Source organism: Schistocerca cancellata, chromosome 1 (genome assembly GCF_023864275.1).
Source record: "Schistocerca cancellata isolate TAMUIC-IGC-003103 chromosome 1, iqSchCanc2.1, whole genome shotgun sequence".
In the NCBI taxonomy this organism is placed as follows: domain Eukaryota; kingdom Metazoa; phylum Arthropoda; class Insecta; order Orthoptera; family Acrididae; genus Schistocerca; species Schistocerca cancellata.
The window spans coordinates 1069132456-1069154618 of NC_064626.1; the positions used below are offsets into that span (position 1 = coordinate 1069132456).

At 37.5% G+C, this 22163-nt stretch overlaps 1 protein-coding gene across 3 annotated transcripts in view; it reads left to right on the plus strand.

The window, feature by feature from the left end:
- LOC126090739 (uncharacterized) overlaps positions 1 to 21425 on the plus strand; it is an 81630-nt gene extending 60205 nt beyond the window's left edge. For 2 of the 3 annotated variants that reach the window (XM_049907008.1, XM_049907011.1), the window contains 4 exons: positions 361 to 567; positions 646 to 1417; positions 14925 to 15144; positions 15264 to 21425. In XM_049907008.1, coding sequence (XP_049762965.1) covers positions 361 to 567; positions 646 to 1417; positions 14925 to 15144; positions 15264 to 15324 — 1260 coding nt within the window. In that variant the 3' untranslated portion in view covers positions 15325 to 21425. The remainder of the gene's footprint in view (positions 1 to 360; positions 568 to 645; positions 1418 to 14924; positions 15145 to 15263) is intronic. The other variant, XM_049907009.1, reaches the window with a different exon arrangement.
- Positions 21426 to 22163: the final 738 nt, after the last annotated feature.

Below are 22163 nucleotides of genomic sequence, written 5' to 3' on the forward strand. Positions count from 1 at the left end.
ACTGATGATGTTTTATATCAATAAAATGAAACATGTTTAGTGACAAAAATATGCATTTCCTAGTAGTAACACAGGCGAATTTAAAATAACTTAAACAAATACCACAGAACGGAATATTATATGAAGTTAATTTAGGATCAGACTACATTATGACTGTTGCAAACAAGTTAAGAAAACATTGTTTACATATGCTGAAATCTTAATAAATATTATGTTCTTGTTTAATTCTACATTTTGTTTTTACCCCCACACTTCCTCTTTTTTTTTATGAGAAGTGAATTTTCTAATACTTTTTGCTGTCTCACTTATATTGATTTTGCTGATCATTTTTTGTTATTTTTTTATTTCCTTTTGTCTTAGGTGGACTTCGAAAGTTTTGATGATGATATTTACAATCATTTGGCTGATGTGACAGATGAGAACAAAGAACAAGAAACATCCTGTGATGAACTGTCATCCCCTGACAGTAGTAATGTAAATCATGAATTAAAGCATGGTGCTCAAACTTTACCACCAAAACTTGATGTCAAACAAATTGATTGGGATGAGCTTGATGACCTCCTGCAGGTATGCACTTCAGATAAATTAAGAAATTTTGGGTCTAGTGTTGTTTGATTTGTAGTGATAAATTTTTGTTTATTACAGGTGGAGCGGAAAAGAGATGAGTCTGAGAAGATATATCAAACAATGCCAGTCAGTCTCCCAAGTGTTTCTACACAGTCAAGTGTAGATTTCTCAGATGAAACAACACATGGGAACACATTCTCTACACAGTCCAGCGTTGACACAGTTGACAGCTTCACTAGTGAAGAAACTGGATCCGCAACAGATTCCGCAGGTGTAGACAGCACAGCTGCTACTCGTGGCAGCAATAGCAGCCATACTAACAGTGGTGATGGAGATGCAAATGGAGATCGATCCAGTTTAGATAAAATACCAGCAGACCTCGCAAGTCTGGATAAGTTTCCTAGCCTTGAAAAAAATCTGAACAGGTCTATGAGTGGTCCAGACTGTCTGGAAAGACATTGGGATCAGGGATGTAAAATGGATGCAACCACACCAGTAATTCCTGAAGCAAATAATGATGATGTTTTTAGCAGTACAGGTGGAGACGCTAAAAATCAGAGTGAAAGTACCCCTGATGTTGTCTTAAGAAGAGCAGCTAAAACAGGGTCAACAGCAATCCGGCGCCGTCCGGGAATGCGGTCCCGCACTAAATTGAAGAGAAGGTGCTCAATTAATGGCCACTTCTACAACCGAGAAACAAGCTTTTTCACTCCACCTCATGGCAGCCAGATGAGTGTCTGGGTCACATCTCTTGTTAATACACAGGAAGTTATTAATTTGTTACTCGAGAAATACAAAGTGGACAGCAAGCCAAGTAATTTTGCACTCTTTGTAGTCAGGGATAATGGTGGTAAGTGACATAATTTCTGCAATATTTCTGTTTGCACCACATTACATTAAGAATTACATTTACTTGCATTTAGTGCATTTTCCCACCCAAAACCTGTTGTCATTAGTATTCTAAGAGAGAAAGGATATTGCTTTAAATCTGCATCTTGAGGCTGTGCTGAATCAGTTATGTAGTTTTCTCCAGGATAATTATTTATTATTACTATACATCTCTTATTGAGGTGAGGCTATAGGGACTATTAATGTCACATGATAGTTTTCTAAAATCAACAGGACTTGATATTTTGGCAATCCATCTGTCTGCCATCTTTAAGAGAGATGCTGCTGCTGACGAATCTTGTTGAAAACTGATGCCGAGGGTGGAAACTATTATCCTGTATAGGACCCTGTACTCAGGGTGTGTATGACCCTGGACAAGTGGGAGATCTGGGAAAAACCCGGGAATTTTTTAGAATTCTGGAAATTTTTCATTGTTTTAGTTTTCAGTTAAATTTTTGTAACTTAGAGTGCTAAGAACCAACACTCTAACAAAGGATATTACTGTATCTCGCGACTGCAGCAATAAAACATGAACAAGAGAAAAAAATAATAATAATAAAACTTAAGTTACAAAGGAAATGCATCATATACAACAACAAAACACAGTGCTCATACAAGTGTCTGCTAACAGCAAAATGTGTCAAAGGTCTTAGGAAGACTATGCAATGCTTAATAATAACAAATTGCCTCCAGTGAGTGTGACGTCACAACTGTTTACATTAGATTGGCAATTTCAGGGGGGAGGGGCACCAAATTCATATTCTTGAGGGGAAACAACCTTTTCTCACAAAGCACCTAGCGTCCAGTGCACGTTGGTTTATCGATTATTCATATGATTTTGAAACGCATCCCTGTTGGTTTTTGAATATTTTTGAACACATTCTAAGCTGATTTCTGAATGAATCATAAGTTGAATTTTGAATGCATGCATAGTGTATGTGATGTCTCTGCCAGGAGAATCCCTGTTGCATCTAGAAATAAACCTTCCTGCAGACAAAAGTGGACGGGGCTATACAAGCTGAGTGTAATAAAGCCGAGCGGGTGAATCCCAATTGTTGTTGTGTGGTTGGCTGGGTTTGCGAATGATCAGCATTATTATAATTACTAGTGAAATCCATAGATTCAGACTACCAGAGTGGAAATAAATGACTAACAGGAATAACAGGTAAGAAAGATCGCATATTGGCTTCTTGGTGTACCCAAGAAAGTGAAATTTTGACAGAAAATTTTTGGCCAGACTGCTACACTAGTAAGGGCCATTCGTACAGTCCCCAGCTAGCAGCCGCTTAAGCTCTGTTCCGGGAGTAGTGCAGAAAACGTGTACGACCACGTAATAATGACTAACCAGAGAATGAATGTGGCATAACTAAACAGGTGATTGTGGCAGGGTTAATGAAGTTAACCGGAGAATAAGTTTTGACACTGGCAGGAATAGTTGCAGAATTAGTGATGACGAGATTGTTTGTTAGAATGAGGAAGGAGAAGAAACGGGGACATCATACAAAATATGGAAGAATATGATGATTCCACATGTATCTAAAGATTTCATACTACTGCTTTTCAATTTCATGCTTTAGAAGCTGGAGCTTATGAATGAAATGGGAAACGATTTCCTAACATAAAACTTTTTGCTTGTGGGAGGTGTAATAGGCATTTCATATTGGTACTTCGTGAATTATATTCTCTCATGTTATAAAAATGACCATTTGTGTCGAAACAGTCACGTTTATTTGGTGTGTGTTACAATTGCTGCTATATTAGGCAGGCCTATTTCGTGTTATGTTGCCGACAGTGACAAAATACACATAATCAGATTGAGAAACCACACGAGTCTTGGATGCTATTGTATTAACAGCTTTTCAGTTTTAGACAGCGACATTTCATTTTTTCATGTAGCAAAACGTTTGACGAACTGTGATGTAATAGATTCTTTCCCAGAAAGGAAAGCACGCCATGTAAAGCTGTAGCAAGATTAGTGAGAAAAAAATGCTAGGACTAAAGGATTGAAGAAGTGTGTACTGTCTTGCTTATCTCTTGTCATTACTGATTTTATTTATCCTATATTCAATTTTATGTCACGCAAAACAAGAAGTTATTAGCTATTAGACAATAAAGAGTGCAAAAAGAAAAAGAGGGCTAGGATGCCAAACCTGCCAACTGGGACCTGGAGAGGCACCACAGGACATTTTAATTTCCACTGTTCTGAATATAGTTTGATGGCATCCATTACAAAATATTACACGTTTGAATTCCACAGAGTGAAATACAGTGATGTGTGATGGAAGACTGCTGTGTGAAGAGGCACGGCACTACACTTTGGCACACTTAAGACCAAATAATGTGTCTTACATTTCCTCGAACACATATCATTTATGTATAAAACTCTTCAGGAAGATATGTGCTACGAAATGAGCAACTTTTTGAAAATTCAATTTTTTTTTTTTAATTTTTTTCGTCCTACCTTAAGCTCTCATGGGAGGGAGGACGGTGGGGTGGGGGGGGGGGGCTGTGCCACTATCTATATCGTACTTGACAGTACTCGACACAACTTGGCTGCAGTCCCATGTGAAACAGAACTCTAATGAGGTTCCAGCAAATGCGAAAGAATACATCAGGTTTATTCGTATGATGAACGGATTATGGTATTGCCCCGGTTCGGAAATATCGTAGATATCGGGCTGATGCACAGAGCAGTCTGAGTTGTAGTGGGGAGGTAGATAGTCTCCACATGACCCGTGTTTACGTTTAGTGATTTTTCTGTTTCCTTTTCATTTATTGCTCTCACATCAAATGAAAACAAAACGCATTTCTGTGGCCGGGAGCTATCGAGTGAATGAAAATACATTCACATAATTACGGAAGGCTAAAATACAATATTAGTTTCAGATTTTATTTTATTTGCACCTTTCTAACAGTCAAGTATCACCTTGCAAAACAATGAAGTTATTTTTGTCAGTTTGCTGAAGAAATGTGGCTTTTATTAATGTTTTCCGCTGAGGCAATCAATTTATTTGAAACGAAGTGTTTAATTCCACACTATTGGCTAGTTTCATCTGTTCGCTGTATTTCAAGTGCACATTTTCATCTTCTAGCACGTATGGCATTATGCCATGATAAAGAACCAGACATAAGAGAATACAGCACTGGTACTCCAAGAAAATTTACATCTGACTCTGGACATAAGAATGTGCACTTTAAGGCGAATTATGCATTTTAGTATGGTTCACGAAATTCCGATGCTCTTGAGATATTCTCTAATGTCTTGTTTCTTTTATGACATAATGTAAGATCTTTTAGTATTTTACACGTACGAACGTACAGGCTTCCTGTGTAATCATGGCTGCGCAAGCGCAGTGATGCCCGTTATCTGGCGCTCTCTGGCAACTGCTGAAATGAACCTATTTCTAACAGGTTGTGGGAAAGTATTGCGAATGGTTCTTTGAAAAGCGTTACTTTCAAAGTAAATTTCCTTTTACACAAGATGAACTATGTGCGAGAATGTACAATTAATTTCTTAAATCACAGAGCATTTGACTCTCATTTAAAAATCAACTCTTTGAGGACAACCATTTAGAATAATTTCGAGCTCAAAAGATCAGACATTAATGTCATCGTTAATAAATTTACTGGCACATTTGTGTGATGTAACTTGAAGTGTAACATTCGCAAAAAAGATCAATATTATATTTGAAAGCATAGCTTCTCTTGCAGCTTATTAATCTTTGAGACCAATATTATACACTCCTGGAAATTGAAATAAGAACACCGTGAATTCATTGTCCCAGGAAGGGGAAACTTTATTGACACATTCCTGGGGTCAGATACATCACATGATCACACTGACAGAACCACAGGCACATAGACACAGGCAACAGAGCATGCACAATGTCGGCACTAGTACAGTGTATATCCACCTTTCGCAGCAATGCAGGCTGCTATTCTCCCATGGAGATGATCGTAGAGATGCTGGATGTAGTCCTGTGGAACGGCTTGCCATGCCATTTCCACCTGGCGCCTCAGTTGGACCAGCGTTCGTGCTGGACGTGCAGACCGCGTGAGACGACGCTTCATCCAGTCCCAAACATGCTCAATGGGGGACAGATCCGGAGATCTTGCTGGCCAGGGTAGTTGACTTACAACTTCTAGAGCACGTTGGGTGGCACGGGATACATGCGGACGTGCATTGTCCTGTTGGAACAGCAAGTTCCCTTGCCGGTCTAGGAATGGTAGAACGATGGGTTCGATGACGGTTTGGATGTACCGTGCACTATTCAGTGTCCCCTCGACGATCACCAGTGGTGTACGGCCAGTGTAGGAGATCGCTCCCCACACCATGATGCCGGGTGTTGGCCCTGTGTGCCTCGGTCGTATGCAGTCCTGATTGTGGCGCTCACCTGCACGGCGCCAAACACGCATACGACCATCATTGGCACCAAGGCAGAAGCGACTCTCATCGCTGAAGACGACACGTCTCCATTCGTCCCTCCATTCACGCCTGTCGCGACACCACTGGAGGCGGGCTGCACGATGTTGGGGCGTGAGCGGAAGACGGCCTAACGGTGTGCGGGACCGTAGCCCAGCTTCATGGAGACGGTTGCGAATGGTCCTCGCCGATACCCCAGGAGCAACAGTGTCCCCTAATTTGCTGGGAAGTGGCGGTGCGGTCCCCTACGGCACTGCGTAGGATCCTACGGTCTTGGCGTGCATCCGTGCGTCGCTGCGGTCCGGTCCCAGATCGACGGGCACGTGCACCTTCCGCCTACCACTGGCGACAACATCGATGTACTGTGGAGACCTCACGCCCCACGTGTTGAGCAATTCGGCGGTACGTCCACCCGGCCTCCCGCATGCCCACTATACGCCCTCGCTCAAAGTCCGTCAACTGCACATACGGTTCACGTCCACGCTGTCGCGGCATGCTACCAGTGTTGAAGACTGCGATGGAGCTCCGTATGCCACGGCAAACTGGCTGACACTGATGGCGGCGGTGCACAAATGCTGCGCAGCTAGCGCCATTCGACGGCCAACACCGCGGTTCCTGGTGTGTCCGCTGTGCCGTGCGTCTGATCATTGCTTGTACAGCCCTCTCGCAGTGTCCAGAGCAAGTATGGTGGGTCTGACACACCGGTGTCAATGTGTTCTTTTTTCCATTTCCAGGAGTGTATGTGAAAGGTTTTCTTTTCTTGTCGCAACATTATGTAAACTAATTTAAACCATTAAATTTTCCTATTTGTGCGTTTGTGCTACTTAACAGTGATGTTGCTATTGGCTGACTACTTCACGTGCCCTATGCTCTGTCACTTAACACAGAGAAAGTAAATTTCCACCCGAGAGAAAGTGTATTTTTAACCAGGAAATCCAGGAAAAATCTGGGAATCTTTTTCCCTTGTCCGCATATACACCCTGTGTACTGTACAGGGTGCATGCACCACCCATCACTGGTGTTGCTCCTAAGGGTGGGCTTCTGGCGCTGTCTGCACTAGACACCAGCAGCAAAAATATAATGCAGTCAAAGGCTATTCTCAAACATTTGAGGTAGTCTCACCAAAGAACTTTGTGCGTTAATGCGGGATAATACAGGGTTCCTCATTCTGTTAATAGGAAAACCTTTGTCTTGTAGTGATCCATGCCATTCATGGAAGAACATGTATCACGTACTTGAGATACAGAGCTCAGAGTAGAGATGTGCGTGATCGCAGTTAGTTTGTAAACACATGCTGTGAGAAAGTATTACTCAGCAAGTGTGAGTCTATTTTCTTTAGAGCATTTGTAATCTCCATGGAGCAAGGAGGAATGAAGGAGCTCTGGTACTATGGAAGATTTCCAGCACAAAGGAAGACAGATATGATGTATATAAGCGATTGCTGTTATATACTATTCACAGAATGTTAATGAGAGGTCTTTGAGACAGCAATATTAGTTGGTTTCCATGTAACAAGTAACCTTTTTCTGAAAGGTTGTGACAGTATACAGGGTTAATTGAAACCAATCTACACTTCATTTAAGTAGAGAAGCAGTGTTGTGTTTTATAGCCACTTCTCTTATAGAAATCTGCGCAAAGAAAGAAGTTCGATGCCGAGGAAGAACAGGGTACAGCATAGCTGGACCCTGAGGTAAATCATGAGAGTTGCAAGGCTGAATGTCTACACCAATCTAATAAGGGAGTGTTAAGGTGGCAGTGTAAGGTGTAGCTGCGTTTAGTAATAGGTTGGGAACAAACATTGCTCAAGCAGTTAAAATATCATCACATCAAAACATCACCACACTAGCGCAATACAGCTGTCATCAGCCAATAATAAACACTCCAGTCTCTGTTAATCGGCTGTTGCCAGCCTTATTCAGTTGACTCAAAATTAACACTGCCCCAAAAACTGGATGTACCAGCAACTGTCAGGATCTCATCAGATTTCATCCTGTGTCCCTTGTTTAAAGAATACTCTGCTGCCATCAATTTTCAGGCTCTCATAACCTCTTGCGACTGATTGATTGATTGATTTTTTATTGGTCCAGTTTTATCATATAGTACAAATTGTACAATTGGTATTGGACAGGTCAAAGATAAGTTACAATAATACATAGTATTAGCAAAATAGTAGGCAAATTAAAATTAGGTACCTATTACAATTAATTTTGTTACTTATTCAGAAATTCTCTGACAGAATAGAAACAGTGCTTTATTAGAAATGCCTTTAGTTTAGCTTTAAATATTGGAGTAGTATTTTTTATTTCCTCTGGTATCTTATTGTGTAGTATTACGCCAATGTTAATTATGCTCCTCTGATAGGTGGTTGTTCTGTGATACTTTTGATGTATATTTGATTCCCTTCTGGTACTATAGTTGTGTACATTTTTGTTCTGTAGCAGTTTGCCTGTTTTCAGCAGGTAGTCCCTAGTGAACAAGATAGTTTCATAAATGAATAAACTTGGAACATTTAGAACACCAAGCTCAGTAAAATGGGATTTACAGGACTCCATCTTTTTAAGGCCACAAATTATTCTTAAAGCTCTTTTTTGCATTCTAAAAACCTTTACACTGTGAGTTGAGTATCCCTAGAAAATGATCCCATATCAGATTAGTGAGTGGAACTGTGCATAGTATGCCTGCAGTACTGTTGTTTTGCTTGTTGCAGCCTTTAAAATTCTTAAGCCATAGCACACAGATGATAGTTTTTACACTAGTTACTTATATGTGTGTCCCACTTTAGGTCTTGCTGAACCCAAAGACCCAAGACTTTTGTGACACTTACATTTTCTAGGGGATCATTTTTTAATTGGGCTTGAATAGACATTTGATTAGTTGGAGGAATTAAATGAAAATCGACACACACAGTTTTTTCAGTATTTATAATGAGTTTGTTTTATGTGAACCACTCAAAGTCTTTTCATAGAACTTTCTGCTGTGGACCGCAAAGTTTCTGGACTGGATCCAGTGAGCAATATGCTGGTGTCACCAGCAAACGGGATAGTTTTTGTGGGACTCATATATTCAACTAAGTCGTCCACATAAATCAAGAAGAGCAGTGGACCTAAGATTGAGCCCTGTGGTACACCATATTTTATTGGTAATTCCCTAGAAAGAAGGGAGTTGTTTCTTGTTTTATTCATTTTTTCAGAAGAACCTTTTTTTAGCAGTGGTAAAACTTTTGCTATTTTAAAAATATCTGGAAATACACCAGTTTGTAAAGAGAGGTTGAAAATTTTTACCAAGGGGTTTGCTATGTGGTGAGCACATGCTTTTAATATGAAATCAGGTACGTCATCAAGACCACTTGACAATGATGCATCTGCTCTAAACTCTGTAATTCACTCAACAGTCTTTAGTGCCACCAGCCCAAGTGTGATACATCTTTTGTATTGGTGTCTTCTATGGGTGGTACAATGAGCCAGTCTTGGAGCGGCACTGGTGGTGAGTAGCCTATGTGCTGTCCATGGTAAAAGGGCCCATGTAGGACTATGGTTTCTAGTCTTGTATCAGTTTTCAGTGAGACTCAGCAGTAACAGTAGTGTCTCTCCTCAAGATGGGCTGCAGATGGACCCCTGAAATATCAAATCATGTTGATTTTAGGATCCGGCAGCAAACCTGGAGGAGACTACCAAGAATTATTAAGCCAGGAAAGCCTATGCAAGCTTTTTAATGATAAAGTTACAATTTGGTAATAATATGGGAAATTTCCTTTTAATGATAGATGTTGCTAGCTTTTGAAAGAAGTTATATTTATTTTCGGGAGCAAACTACTCGCAAAACAGTACAAACGTATAGCTGGGCTGTTATAGCAAATGTGAGAGTTGTGGATATTGAGACAGCCAAGTCTATAGAGATGGCAGGATGGGCTACCTGATGGAAGTTATATCATCTCTGGATTTGGAGGATACTACAGTCATCCACACGAAATTTGGTGCATAGGGATTGCTTTTGTGTGTGGGGGGAGGGGGGATAGTTAGTGATGAATCTAACTCAGCCCATGTAGTGTAATCATGTCGGCAGCGGTGCTTTAGGCTTTGTAGCAGTGTTATATCATTCCCATTGGCTGCTAGAAAGAGCATTGTTGGAGCCCTGCTAAATGCAGAGACCTGAGGCCAGTAGTAGCAGCCGTTAGATGAGGTTGGAAATCTAGGGCAGTAGTGATGGCAGTGGAAGTGTCAGTAACTGATGTCTGTGTATGTAAAGTTGGGTCTGGTGGTGACTAGGCTGGCCTCTGTAAGGTTAAATTTGAGTACCCAAATTTAATATGAAAATTGATTGTAGTCATAATATGGAAAAGGCCCAGCTCTGTAAACATTGTGCCATCAATTTTTTAGTTGGGGTTTGATTCCAAACAAGGCTATTAATGGGGTAGGATCTGTCTCCAGGAAAAGCTTTGTCCCATGAATGTGTTCTCAGTGTAAGGTCCTACAATAATTATTGCTAGTGCTTCTTTTTCATTTGTGAATAATTTTGTTATGTTGCCATAAACATCTTTGATGCATAAGTTAAAGGATGGACTGGACTGTCATTGTTGTTGTGTGAGAATGGCTCCCATGGTGCAGTCTGTTTCTGTTTTCCATGGAAGTATGTGGTGAGACATTATGGCACTTGTAGTGCCACCTTGAGCTGCTGTTTGGTGTGGTCACTTGGAGCAAAAAATAAAGTTACCCCTTTTTTTTCTACAGCTGATTCAGTGATTAAGCTACATCTGAGACACTAGGAGTGAAGTGTGCCAAGTAGATAGATGACATCACCCAATAATGACTGTAACTCTCTCAAGACTGAAAGCCATAGAAAAATATCTATTTTCTGTACATGCTGGTGGGCATTGTACCAATTTTGTTGAGTTAAACCATAAATACTTGCTGAGCTGAATTTTTTTTATTTTTAATTTTTTTTAAAGATTACATTTTATTACAGTTGCTTGCTCCATGCTACATTAAACATGCAAATTTTACAAATATCCTTTCTGTATAGTTCCTGTAGTAATGATTTAATTTAAATTATATGCACAAAATGGTATAGCCTACATTAGTTGTTTCTAAAATCTTTGGAAAGCCCCTCGAGTTCTTGCTACAGCAAAAGGCAAACACTTACAGCTGTATACTTGAAAAGACATGTTGATTATCACCACTTTATGTAATTCATCATCAAGTGACAATTGTAAATATGGATCAGTAAGTCTCTCTGTGAAAAGTAGTAGGTGCATTTGAGACTGCTAAAAAGAACCTCAGTTGAGGAAGGAGATATGAATTGATCACATACTCAAAATTTATTATAGTTTCAGAGCCACCATAGAGACATATTCTACCATCACCATTACAAGTGACTGCTAAAAGTGTGGCTTTGGCACTGGCAATAATTGGTTATATGACACAAGGTCCACTAATGAGTCCAACCAGTTGTGATAATTTCCCTAATAGTGTGAGGGACTGTCTTTTTTTTTTTTTTTTTTTTTTTGAGGGGGGGGGGGGGGGGGGGGGAGGACACATGCAAGGTTGTTGAGGGAAACAAAGATGTGTGTCCGAAATGAGGATGTCCAACCCACTCCACAAGCAAATAAACTTTTTTGGAAGAGATCTTCCAGAGCTTACAAAGGTATGGTATCTGATACTGAATTCACATTTTACTGAACTGAGAAATTGAACACAATAAAACAAAGTTCAGAAATATTATTAACAGTATGAGTGAACCATTAAAGATGCTTTCCTATGTGAAATCAGTATTGTAAATTTCCTTTTAATAAAAACTTGCTGGTGACTATAGTTTAATAATCTGAGGTGCCAAGCTTCAAATTTTGGCACTCCTTGGTGTACAAATGTTTTTAAATTTACTGAATATACAGAAGAAGCTGAATCCACTTCAAATGTTATTGCCAGTGATTTAATTTGGGTAAAGCAATGAACAGATAATGTGGAATCCCAGATGCTGTTGTAAATAATTGAAACCAAATATTAGTTTGACCCTTAGTACATTGTGGCCAACTTTGTGACAAGCAAACATTCCATCCATCATACTTAGTATCAAGTGACATTGGTAATGCTGGAGAAGGTCAATGTGATTTAAGATTTGTTCCCCTCTGTGCCTATGGAAGACACAGAAGGCAAAATCTGCCTTTTGTCAACTCTGATGTAGTGGCAGGGGCTGTGTAGGACATTGGAACATATTCAACACAGCAATCTGCAGTTGGGTTGGCAGTGTCTGCTGCTGTAGGAATTCTAACCTAACAATACTGACATGTTTCTGTGCAAAGTGTGCTGTCAAGAAGCCACAACTCTCTGTGAATGGTAAGGAACTGAGGCAGCTATTGGCTTCAATTTCCATAAAAAGTGTAACGTACCAGAAGACCATTGGAGAAAAGAAGCACATTGTTAATCTGATGTTGTTAATTGGAAGGTTATACATTGAAGGCAGACCTACCACTCCTCTGATGCTATAGTAAAGGGAACATGTGCCAACATAGCATGAAGTGATGACCGTGTTTTCAGTGATAATAAGAACTCCTGATGTTGCTTGTTCTTGTAATTGTCACTGCATCATTTATATAGGGTGTTAACTAATATGTGGGAAACCTCTGGGAAGTGTATAAGCTAAAACAATTTCACATGCACATTTGGTCATTTTTTTAAAAATTTTCTTAGTTACAGACACTTTTGTACTGTTACATATTTGCTTCATTTCAGTCTTTTTGTTTTAAAGATTCCAGCTTGGTCCTATTGGTATTTTTTCTTTCTTATGTTGTCTTCTGATGGCTAAATGAAATGCTCAAAATGTGTACCATTAGTGTTGTCAGTAGCTTCTAAATGCCATATCATGGATCGTCATACTTGCTCCTGTATTCCAGGTGTCTCCTGTGTCTACTGAAATTGTTCTTGAACGTAGTGGACAGAGATTGCCAATATTCGCAGTAGGTCTTGAATATAATATGTTCTTTAAATGCTGGAAATTTGAAAACAAAATGACAAACAAAGTAAACATGTAACAATTAAAAAGTATCTGTAATGAAGAAAATTAAAATAATTGACCATATGTATATAGGAATTTTCTTTTGTTCTTTTCCCCCCAGAGGTTTCCCACATATTAGTTAACACTCTGTAATTGCAAGCTGAAGACGGCCAAGGATGCATTGGGTCAATTTGGATGTCTTGTCACAACTGTTGCTGGTCTGCAGTATGCAATTGTTAGCACAATTGGGTTGCATTTGGGAGGGCAGTGGTTCAAACTCACTTCCGTTGATCCTGATTTAGGTTTTTGGTTGATTTCCCTAACTCACTTAGGCAAAAGCTGGGATGGTTTCTTCAAAAGTGCACGGCTGCTGTCCTCCTCTATCCTTTCCTAATCTGAGCTTGTGCTCCATCTCTAATGACCTCATTGTCGATGGGACATTAAACACTAATCTCCTCCTCCTTCTCCAGTGTACAATTTATGTATGGAACACAATTGTTCACAAACCATTACAAAAATATGGCAAGACCATCGTAGCACAAATCACTGTTCTCTATATGAAGAGAGCTAAGTTGGTAGCTGTGGGTGGTATGCCATAATGTAGCCAGGCAGTCATAGCACTGCACTGCCCACAATTCCTAAGGAGGAACCATTAGTTTACAGTTGGTTCCTCATTGTAGAACTGGGCTGACATAGCTGTGGCCACAGTTTCATAATGGAAGTGAATGAAACTTGTATTTTTAGGCAGATTGGCAAATATGAGCAGAGTAACATGTAACAGTGGCAGTAATAAAGTAATAACTGTATTAAGCAGACATGTGACTGAGTACAGTGGCATACAGAAGTGGCATACAATGATGGGACAGTGTTCAAGTGATCTCCTGGAGTGTGCAGGATAGTAATGTGACTTCATTTGGGTGGCTGCTTCTGGGTTCTTGCTGTCAAAAAGAGAGAATCTCTCTGCCAGGTAGAAGATTATGTTGTCTGGCATGTCATTGCTGAATTCAGATGTACTAGTCTATTTATTTTAAGTTTAATTGATTTTTTATTCAGTATTTGGTCATGACTATTGTTCTTTATTTCAATTGACCAGGTCTTCCATTGTGCATGGCTGCATTGAGGATGATATACAGCTGCCAGACTGTTGCTATAACCACACACTGTAAATTCTTTAAGTGACCCTGTCTTTTACATTATATTATGATTTTTATTTAACAATAAATAAATATGAAAAAACTAAAGGTACCTTACATACTAAGAGATGCAATATACAGTATATGTCATTGTATCAAATATTATATATTGCATCTCTCATTATGTAAGGTACCTCTAGTTATTTCTCATTCTGCTATAATAATGTACTTTAAATTCTTTAAGTGTTCGTGTCTTTTATTCTATAAGGTATTTCCACTTCACAAAAAATAATAAGAAAAAACTTAATGTACCTTACATACTGAGAGATGCAATATACAATACATGTCATTGTGTAACATACTGTATATTGCATATCTCAGTATGTGGGTACCTCTAGTTAGTTCTTATTTATTTCTTGTGAACTGGCGAATAATGGGACTAGGAAATTGAAAGATACAAACTGGTGCATTGTCATGCATTATTGTTGTTTATTATATCATTATTCTGGGTCGCAGTCACTGATGTTATCCGGAAATTGAATCTTTGTAATAATGAAAGAATAATGCTTTAGTTAGTATTTATCAACTACATTTTGATAAATGTCACATATTTGTTTTTCTGTTTGTGTGTGTTTGTAAGTTGCTCTGCCAGACTGCAGATATGTACTTTTCATATTAAGTGTCTGTAAGGCAAGCAGACCAATAATATCTGCTACAGGCAGATCAATTCAGGACTTGGATAGAACTTGTTAGTGAGTCACTTGAACATATTTGCATCACTTTTTTTATGACTCGATAGTATCTCATAATCTTCATGATGTTACGCAGATTTAGATATTCTCAGTTAAAGAGCGAAGAAAGGAGGTTGAAAGAGATAATTAGTGATGAAAAATAGTTGAAGAAATTTCTTTTCTTGTTTGTTTAAGAAAGGCGACGTTTACGTGAAGATGAATACCCTTTGTTGGTACGAGTTATGTTGGGTCCCCATGAAGATGTTGCAAAGCTATTTTTAATGGATAAACAGAACACAGAAGAAATCAGCAATGAAGTGGCTCAGTTTCTAAATCTCAGCATTACAGAATGCCGTGCTATTCTTATGCGTTATCAGGAAGAGGAAGAACGAGAAACAAAACGCATCAAAGCTAAGTAAGAGACACACATTCACCCTCATTTTAAAATTATTATTGTTATTAGTGTGCTATTTGACAGCTATGAGTCATGTTGATCTATTTATAACTTTTTGAGTACAATTTAAACTTTTCCAGATATCGGGAGATGCGTAGACGAATAAGGCAAAGAATGGATGATCTTAAGGTAAGGTTATGATATTTTGATTTTTCTTTCTTGGTTTGGACTGGGTGGATAGCAGCTGTGAGGAAGATCTGCACATATACTCCACTTCGCTGCAAGTTTATTTTTTCTGTGTAAATTGTTGTTAAAAAGTCAGCAATATAGTAGAACTAAAAGAAGAAATGTACTGTTAGGTGTGCTTGGTTTGAAATAAGTGCTATCTGCAAGCTGAACACTGTGTTAGTTTTGAGGGGCTTCAGTAGAAAATTTGTGAAACCTCTCTGCAACAGAAAGCAATTTCAGCATATAGTGTCATGTTTCCACAGAGCAATAGTTTTGGTTCTGGAAGCTGTTCAGTGTGGTGTATTACTGATTACAATAAGTTTGTATTAGTGTCTGAAATAACTTCATGAGGTCTGATTATGTTATTTTCTGATAGATCTGCATGTCTTGAAGTGTTATGTTTGTATTGTTATGAGATATTGATTAATTACTTGTAATGCTTTATGTAACTTGCATTTGAAGCTGGATTTATATGTAAGGCAGCATTCTACTCAGTTCTGCATATAAGGAGCAAATGATTATGAATTAACTAATGTAACATAACTAACACCATCTGAGAAGAAAAAAAAGTAACATTGCTCTGGCAGTTTTAGTTTTATGGGCACATGAGTATTGCTGTAACTGTTTTCTTTCGTTGGTGTCATCTGTGAAGAAGTGGGTAAAAGGCACCATTTTCATGTACAGAAACATTATTTCACTCCCAGATCTGTGATGTAAGCGAATTACCTTACATCCTTTATTTACTTAGATTTCCTCATGTTGTACTACCAAAAATGTTTGATGGACACAAAGCAATCAGGAGATTATTTGCCCTTTGCATGAAGTTAAATTTCTCATGATGTGAGGGAAGGAGGTGAGAGTTGTTGGACTCATAAATTATTAGATACACACACTCCTCAGAAAGTCCGCAGCTCGTGGTCTAGTGGCGAGCGTTGCTGCCTCTGGATCATGGGGTCTCTGGTCTGATTCCTGGCCGGGTTGGGGGTTTTCGCTGCTCGGGGACTGGGTGTTTGTGTTATCCTTATTGTTTCAAGTGGGGCTTTGTACGGACGTTGATGACTGCGTAGTTGAGCGCCCTACAAACCAAACATCATCATCAACTCCTCATAAAATAATTATATATCACTGCACAGTGTACAGTGTTTTTCAGTTCACCCCCTCCCCCCTTTTCCTCTCTTCCCAGAAGTCACTATATCCTTTGTTCTTTCATCACATAAGTCTTGGCATTAGGATGCTCCTTGTAACACAGAACATTTGAAAATATTTTCAGCAGTACGAGTCTTACATTTTTCATACACTTTTTGTGAAATACTACCTCGTAATTAAATGCAGATGCTTTCATTTATAAATGAGATTTTGCTTTTAGCATGAACACTTGCAGCACAACAAGCATTGCACTGACAATGGAAAATGTTTTCCTACTTCAGAGCCAACTGAAATTTTGTAGCTAGTTAACCTATGACTGTGTCAATGGTGTTTTGTGAGATATATGGTGGAGAACGTTTGGAGGAACTGCAGTTTATTATTTCTTAAGTGTCTCCTTTACAAACAAGAAATAAAGACCTGCAAGATTTAATGATTAATAGTGAAAATCTTACATACTCTGCATGTTAGTACTAAAATCACTTTGTTTATGTGTCAGTTAATACCTTTGTATTTTGCTTGTGTCTGGTCATGATGCCATATTTTGTTCTTTTAGTGTGTATTTATTTTCTTATACACTTCTTATTTTCTTACACTATTGAAACTAACATGAAACTCTTAACACAGTTTGTTATGGATGAGAGTACAGGATACATACACTCATAAAATGTATCTTTTTCACTGTTTCTATGCAGAGTTAATCATGGAGTTAGTGCTGTTTGGTCATTTTGTCACATGGCTTATTTGTATGTCACAAATCTATTTATTTGTAGTGTAAGATGAATAAAAACACGAAGGATTTAAGATATGGTTTTAGGTAAAGACTGTTCTGAGCATTGTGCTGACACATTTTGGTCTAAAGTAATATGGAGGGAAATGTGTTAGACTATTCAAAAAAATTGCCCAAATAGCTATCTTTGCTTTCATATACATTTGTACCCATACCAGAAAAACACGTATTTGTTAACAGAGATGCTGCAGGCATTTCTGTATTTGAAAAAGACATTTTTATATTTTCTTTTTTAAATTTATTCATTGTAATGACTGGGCAAAAGGATTATCAGACCTAGAGCATTACTTTGATAAATCTACGTGATTAAACCTTTTTGGTTTTTTTAGTACTGTACCATATTGTGTGCAGATAACACCTTATGTTTCATCTAACTGGTGTGATGATGATTGTTCACATTGCCAGAGGTTGTATGTTCTTGCTACCCTGTGAGATGTTCATGTGCAGCAATCAGATCAGACCACATTTCCAACAGGCTTGTCACCATATTAACAAGAAATAGTTTATCAGGGCTCCAAAAGGGTTTTCATGGTTTAATCTACCATGGATAACTACTGGAAAGAAGTTTGGCAATAATACTCTTTTCGTGATGAATCATTAACTGAAATTTTACGTCATAGAATATGAGAGAATCACACTTTATATTTCAATATAAACTGCACGTTCATCTTTGCCCAAGACTTCTATAGAAGGTGTGTTTCTTGGTACATTAATATTTCACATGCAAATAAATTTATTACGTGACTGGAAACCGACTAGAATGCTGCTGAATAGTTTTTAACTTTATGGATTTAGAATTGCACACTATTTTGAATCTTTTTCAGTACTAGTGGAAATATACTCAAATTTATGTTGGAGGCTATGTGAAAGAAAAAGAAACATTATTTGAGACAATATTACATTTTATTATGAAGAAATACTGATTGAAAATTGGTTAATAACATCATTAATATTGTCATTAATTTCATTGAGAAGCCTCTATTTATTGCAAGTTAGTCTTTTTTATATGTAGTACAATGTTTTATATTGTATGGTCAAAGATGAAACTGCAGATCTCACTCTCATGGGAACTGTCAATTCAGCTTTTTTGTATTTTGGGACAGTAATTCCAGTCATCTAGTAGTGTATAGTTACAAGTCTGTAAGGCTTAGCTGAAATACTTAGTTCCTTTCATATAATCATAAGTAATAATTATTTGCATACATTTTTGAGCTGTTTGTGCATTATCTGTTTTTAGATATATACGGTATTCATATGTTATTGTTATGTAAGGGGCATGTTTTAGACAGGCCATTTGTTAATACTCTAGGCTGTTTGTTAAAAACTCCTTCAGCCATCAGAAGAAATAAACATTTTTGTGTATCTTTTTCTGTTTCAAATGGTGCTGTGTGTGTATATGTCGAGATAGTTAACTCTCTTTTTTTTTTTTTTTTTTCAAAGTATAACTTTTCGATGTCTAATAAGATACCAGAAAGTCCTGAGTGTAATGCAAAGAATGGAAAGGGTAAATGTAACCACTCACTATATTTTGGAGACAGTGAGCAGTTGAGTTGCAAGGCACACTTGCAGAGAGAGTTGCCTGAGCACTGGATTTTTACATCTGTGTGTGTGTGTGTGTGTGTGTGTGTGTGTGTGTGTGTGTGTCAGTCAGAGAAAGAGCATTGTCTGGAAGCTTCAATTTTATTTATGTCTGCTGCTCAACACTTCAGCGACACAGTGAGTGGTTACCTTTATTTTTAGATGTATCATTCATTTATTTTCTCCTGAGAGAGAGAGAGAGAGAGAGAGAGAGAGAGAGAGTGCACATGTAATAACAATAAGATAATAGATAAAATTTGTAAAAGGACCATTGTGTGTTACAAATTAGATGCTTGCAGAGGATAATGTAGAGTGTAATGTGCATATATGAAAGCATCATTTTACAGAACTATTTTATTTCACTTAATTTTTGATACTGAAGCATACATGCTGTTGTTGTTTGAAGCATTAAATTATTAATGATAAAAAATTTGAAAATAACTGAAAAGTCTAAGATCTTGTTGAAACTTCAAATTTTTGATTGACCTGTTATGGATACTAACATACATTACATATATTTTAGAGACTTGTAATTTCACTTACAGTGAAAATTTAAATTTTTATGTAAAACAGGGATCTTTTGCATTTACCTTGTCTTACAGCATTTCATGGGACAGTGAAAGATTTGGGTGTAGAAACAGTGATTCTGTTTTGTGTGTCACCATACACTCCCCATTACTGTTAAATCATTATGTATATAGTTGAGAAGTACACACACATTGAAGTATCACTTGTTACAGAACTGTAATACTGCTGTTGATATATATGGGTGAAGAACTGTTCGTTCAAAAGAATGAAAAAGAGTAAACTTGTTGAAATTCATGAAGCAGTTTTTTATGATTCACAAATTAAAGAAAATATGGATATTAATTAAGCTTTAATATACATTTAAAACAGATTGCTGTGAGAAGCAAATTTTGCATTTCATTTATAGAGCTAGAAGCGATGTAATAATATTGTCATACTTTTAAATTTTCAGTGTAAGTGAAAACAGTTATTTGTAAATATATCTCAGACAGAAGAAGAAATGTCTGGTTCAAAGCAACATAATACTAAAGTAATTGCATTCTGTACCTTGCAGTTATGTTAACATTTGTAAAAGCATGTTATCTGTTGAGTAACTGACTGATGTAATGACTTAAGTGTGAATGAGATGACTATTTCTCATCTGTTGTGTTGTGTGCTGGATTGTACAGCAGCAGGATCTGTTTGAATTATGATTGTGCTGCTTCACTTGTTTCTGAAATCACACGATTGCATTTAACACAAAGGAACTGGATAGTGCTTGCTGGAGTCATGGACTGAAGTTGTTAATTATATTAATGTAGGAATGAAGGAGAATAAGAGTGTGTGCGTGATTTGTCACATTTTACTGTTTTTGTTTTTGTAAGAGGTACAGTACTGATTACTAACAAATATGCAGTACAACAAATTCAGTACATGGAATTGAATCTCTGTTTAATCATGCAAGTATATTAAGAGTAATACCTTGCATATGAAGTTTACAGTGACAGCTGTCATTTGTTTAGAAATACATGTGCTATTGAAGGAATAATGTGGACTGTTATTAGTGAGTAATCAATTTACAGCCTATTGTGTTCCGTAGCATATGGAATGTGCTTTTGTCTGTAGTATTAGAAAACTGAGTGGTTGCATATAGAATTCTTTGTGCTGTTACTTCAATAAATGTGTGTCATATTTTGAATGAAAATATCTAATCCGTTTAATTTGTCCCCTTGGTTAGATATCTTGCAATATAGCCTGATAAAATTAAGAGAGAAGAGTTTTTTCCCCAGGGTCTTATTTACAGAGGATAAATAACTTGCTTTTTTCCCTGTAAAATTGTTTCAGTGGTATTTACATTTATGTAAAGTGAAGCAAAGGCACCCACTCACCTATAGCTCTGAGTGATGTGTCGCACATAGGAACATACAACAAAAAACAGTATTTTCACTAACTTTGGAACTTTTGCCCTGCTCTAATAGAAGTACACTCATTCACACACAGACTCATTCAGACATCCAAAGATACGCACCCACCTCCATTGCGAGACTGCGTGTTTCTATGTACCACACATCAATCAGGTGAGTGGTTGTTTTTCCTTTATTTTAAGTCTTATTCCATTCAGGAATTTCCATTGAATTTTTGTTTTTGATGTACATAATTGTAAACAGTTTCGTCTTTGTGAATTATGAATGTAATGTGCATTAATTATTTTGTGTGGTATTTACTAAGATATAGATTGACGTATGTTGTAACCAAATATATCTTGCAATTATCTGTTTTTCTTATAAATCATCTGTCTGCCATTCCATTTCTATGATAGACTTTTCTGTATGAAAGCAAAGCAAGAATTGCACTGCCAGCCAAACTGCAGTTTTCTAAGAAAAATGTAATCATTGTACAAATCTGTTGAGTTACGTATTAAAGAAGCAATGTGCCCATGACTGCATAAAAACTTTACCTGCATTTAATTTATCAGTGTACATTTTATACCGCATTGTATAAATGTCTTTTCTTGTAGTATTAATTTTGATTTTGCAGTAAAGGTAACAGAAAATAATGTATATTTTTCTTTATTAATCTTCCTTGTGTGTGTGGGGTCTGTTTTTGACAAAGGCCTTGTTGGCCAAAAGCTCACTTTCTGACAGTCTTTTTATGGGCCTGTCTGCGACTCAGCATCTCCACTATTTGATGAGTAGCAGCTACCCTTCTTGTAATAATTAAACAGACAGAAACATGAAGATATGGAGAAGCTTTCATCATGCTTTTTGTCAATATTAGGCAGCTTACAGATCACTGGTGCACATGCACTAGCTCTTTCATTGATGCGAAAGATATCTGGCACATTAAGAGTCATTTCATCACAAGTTCTTTGATACCACTGTTACAAGATATCTAATTCAGGTAAACGTACAAATACATTGGGGGCTCTGTTCGCGTTACAAAAGTAGTATACATTATCACCCCAATGAAGACCACTTTCAGTATCACCATACACCTTGTGTTATTTTACTGGATGATGCATTGATACACACCTTGTGTTATTTTACTGGACGATGCATTGATGCAAATAGAAGAATTTTACTAAACTGATTGAAGCTACAGAAGCCTACGAATATTTTGTAAATAGTTACTAGGATAATTTTGTTTCATTTGTCATGAAGAGCAATAGGTAGTTTCATCAGCAATGATAGAGAAAATCATTACCATATTGCATTTCCTAAAACCAAACACAGGGTGTCTGAAGTGATAGAAATCAGAAAACTCAACATAAAGAAAATATTGAGGTATTTCTACA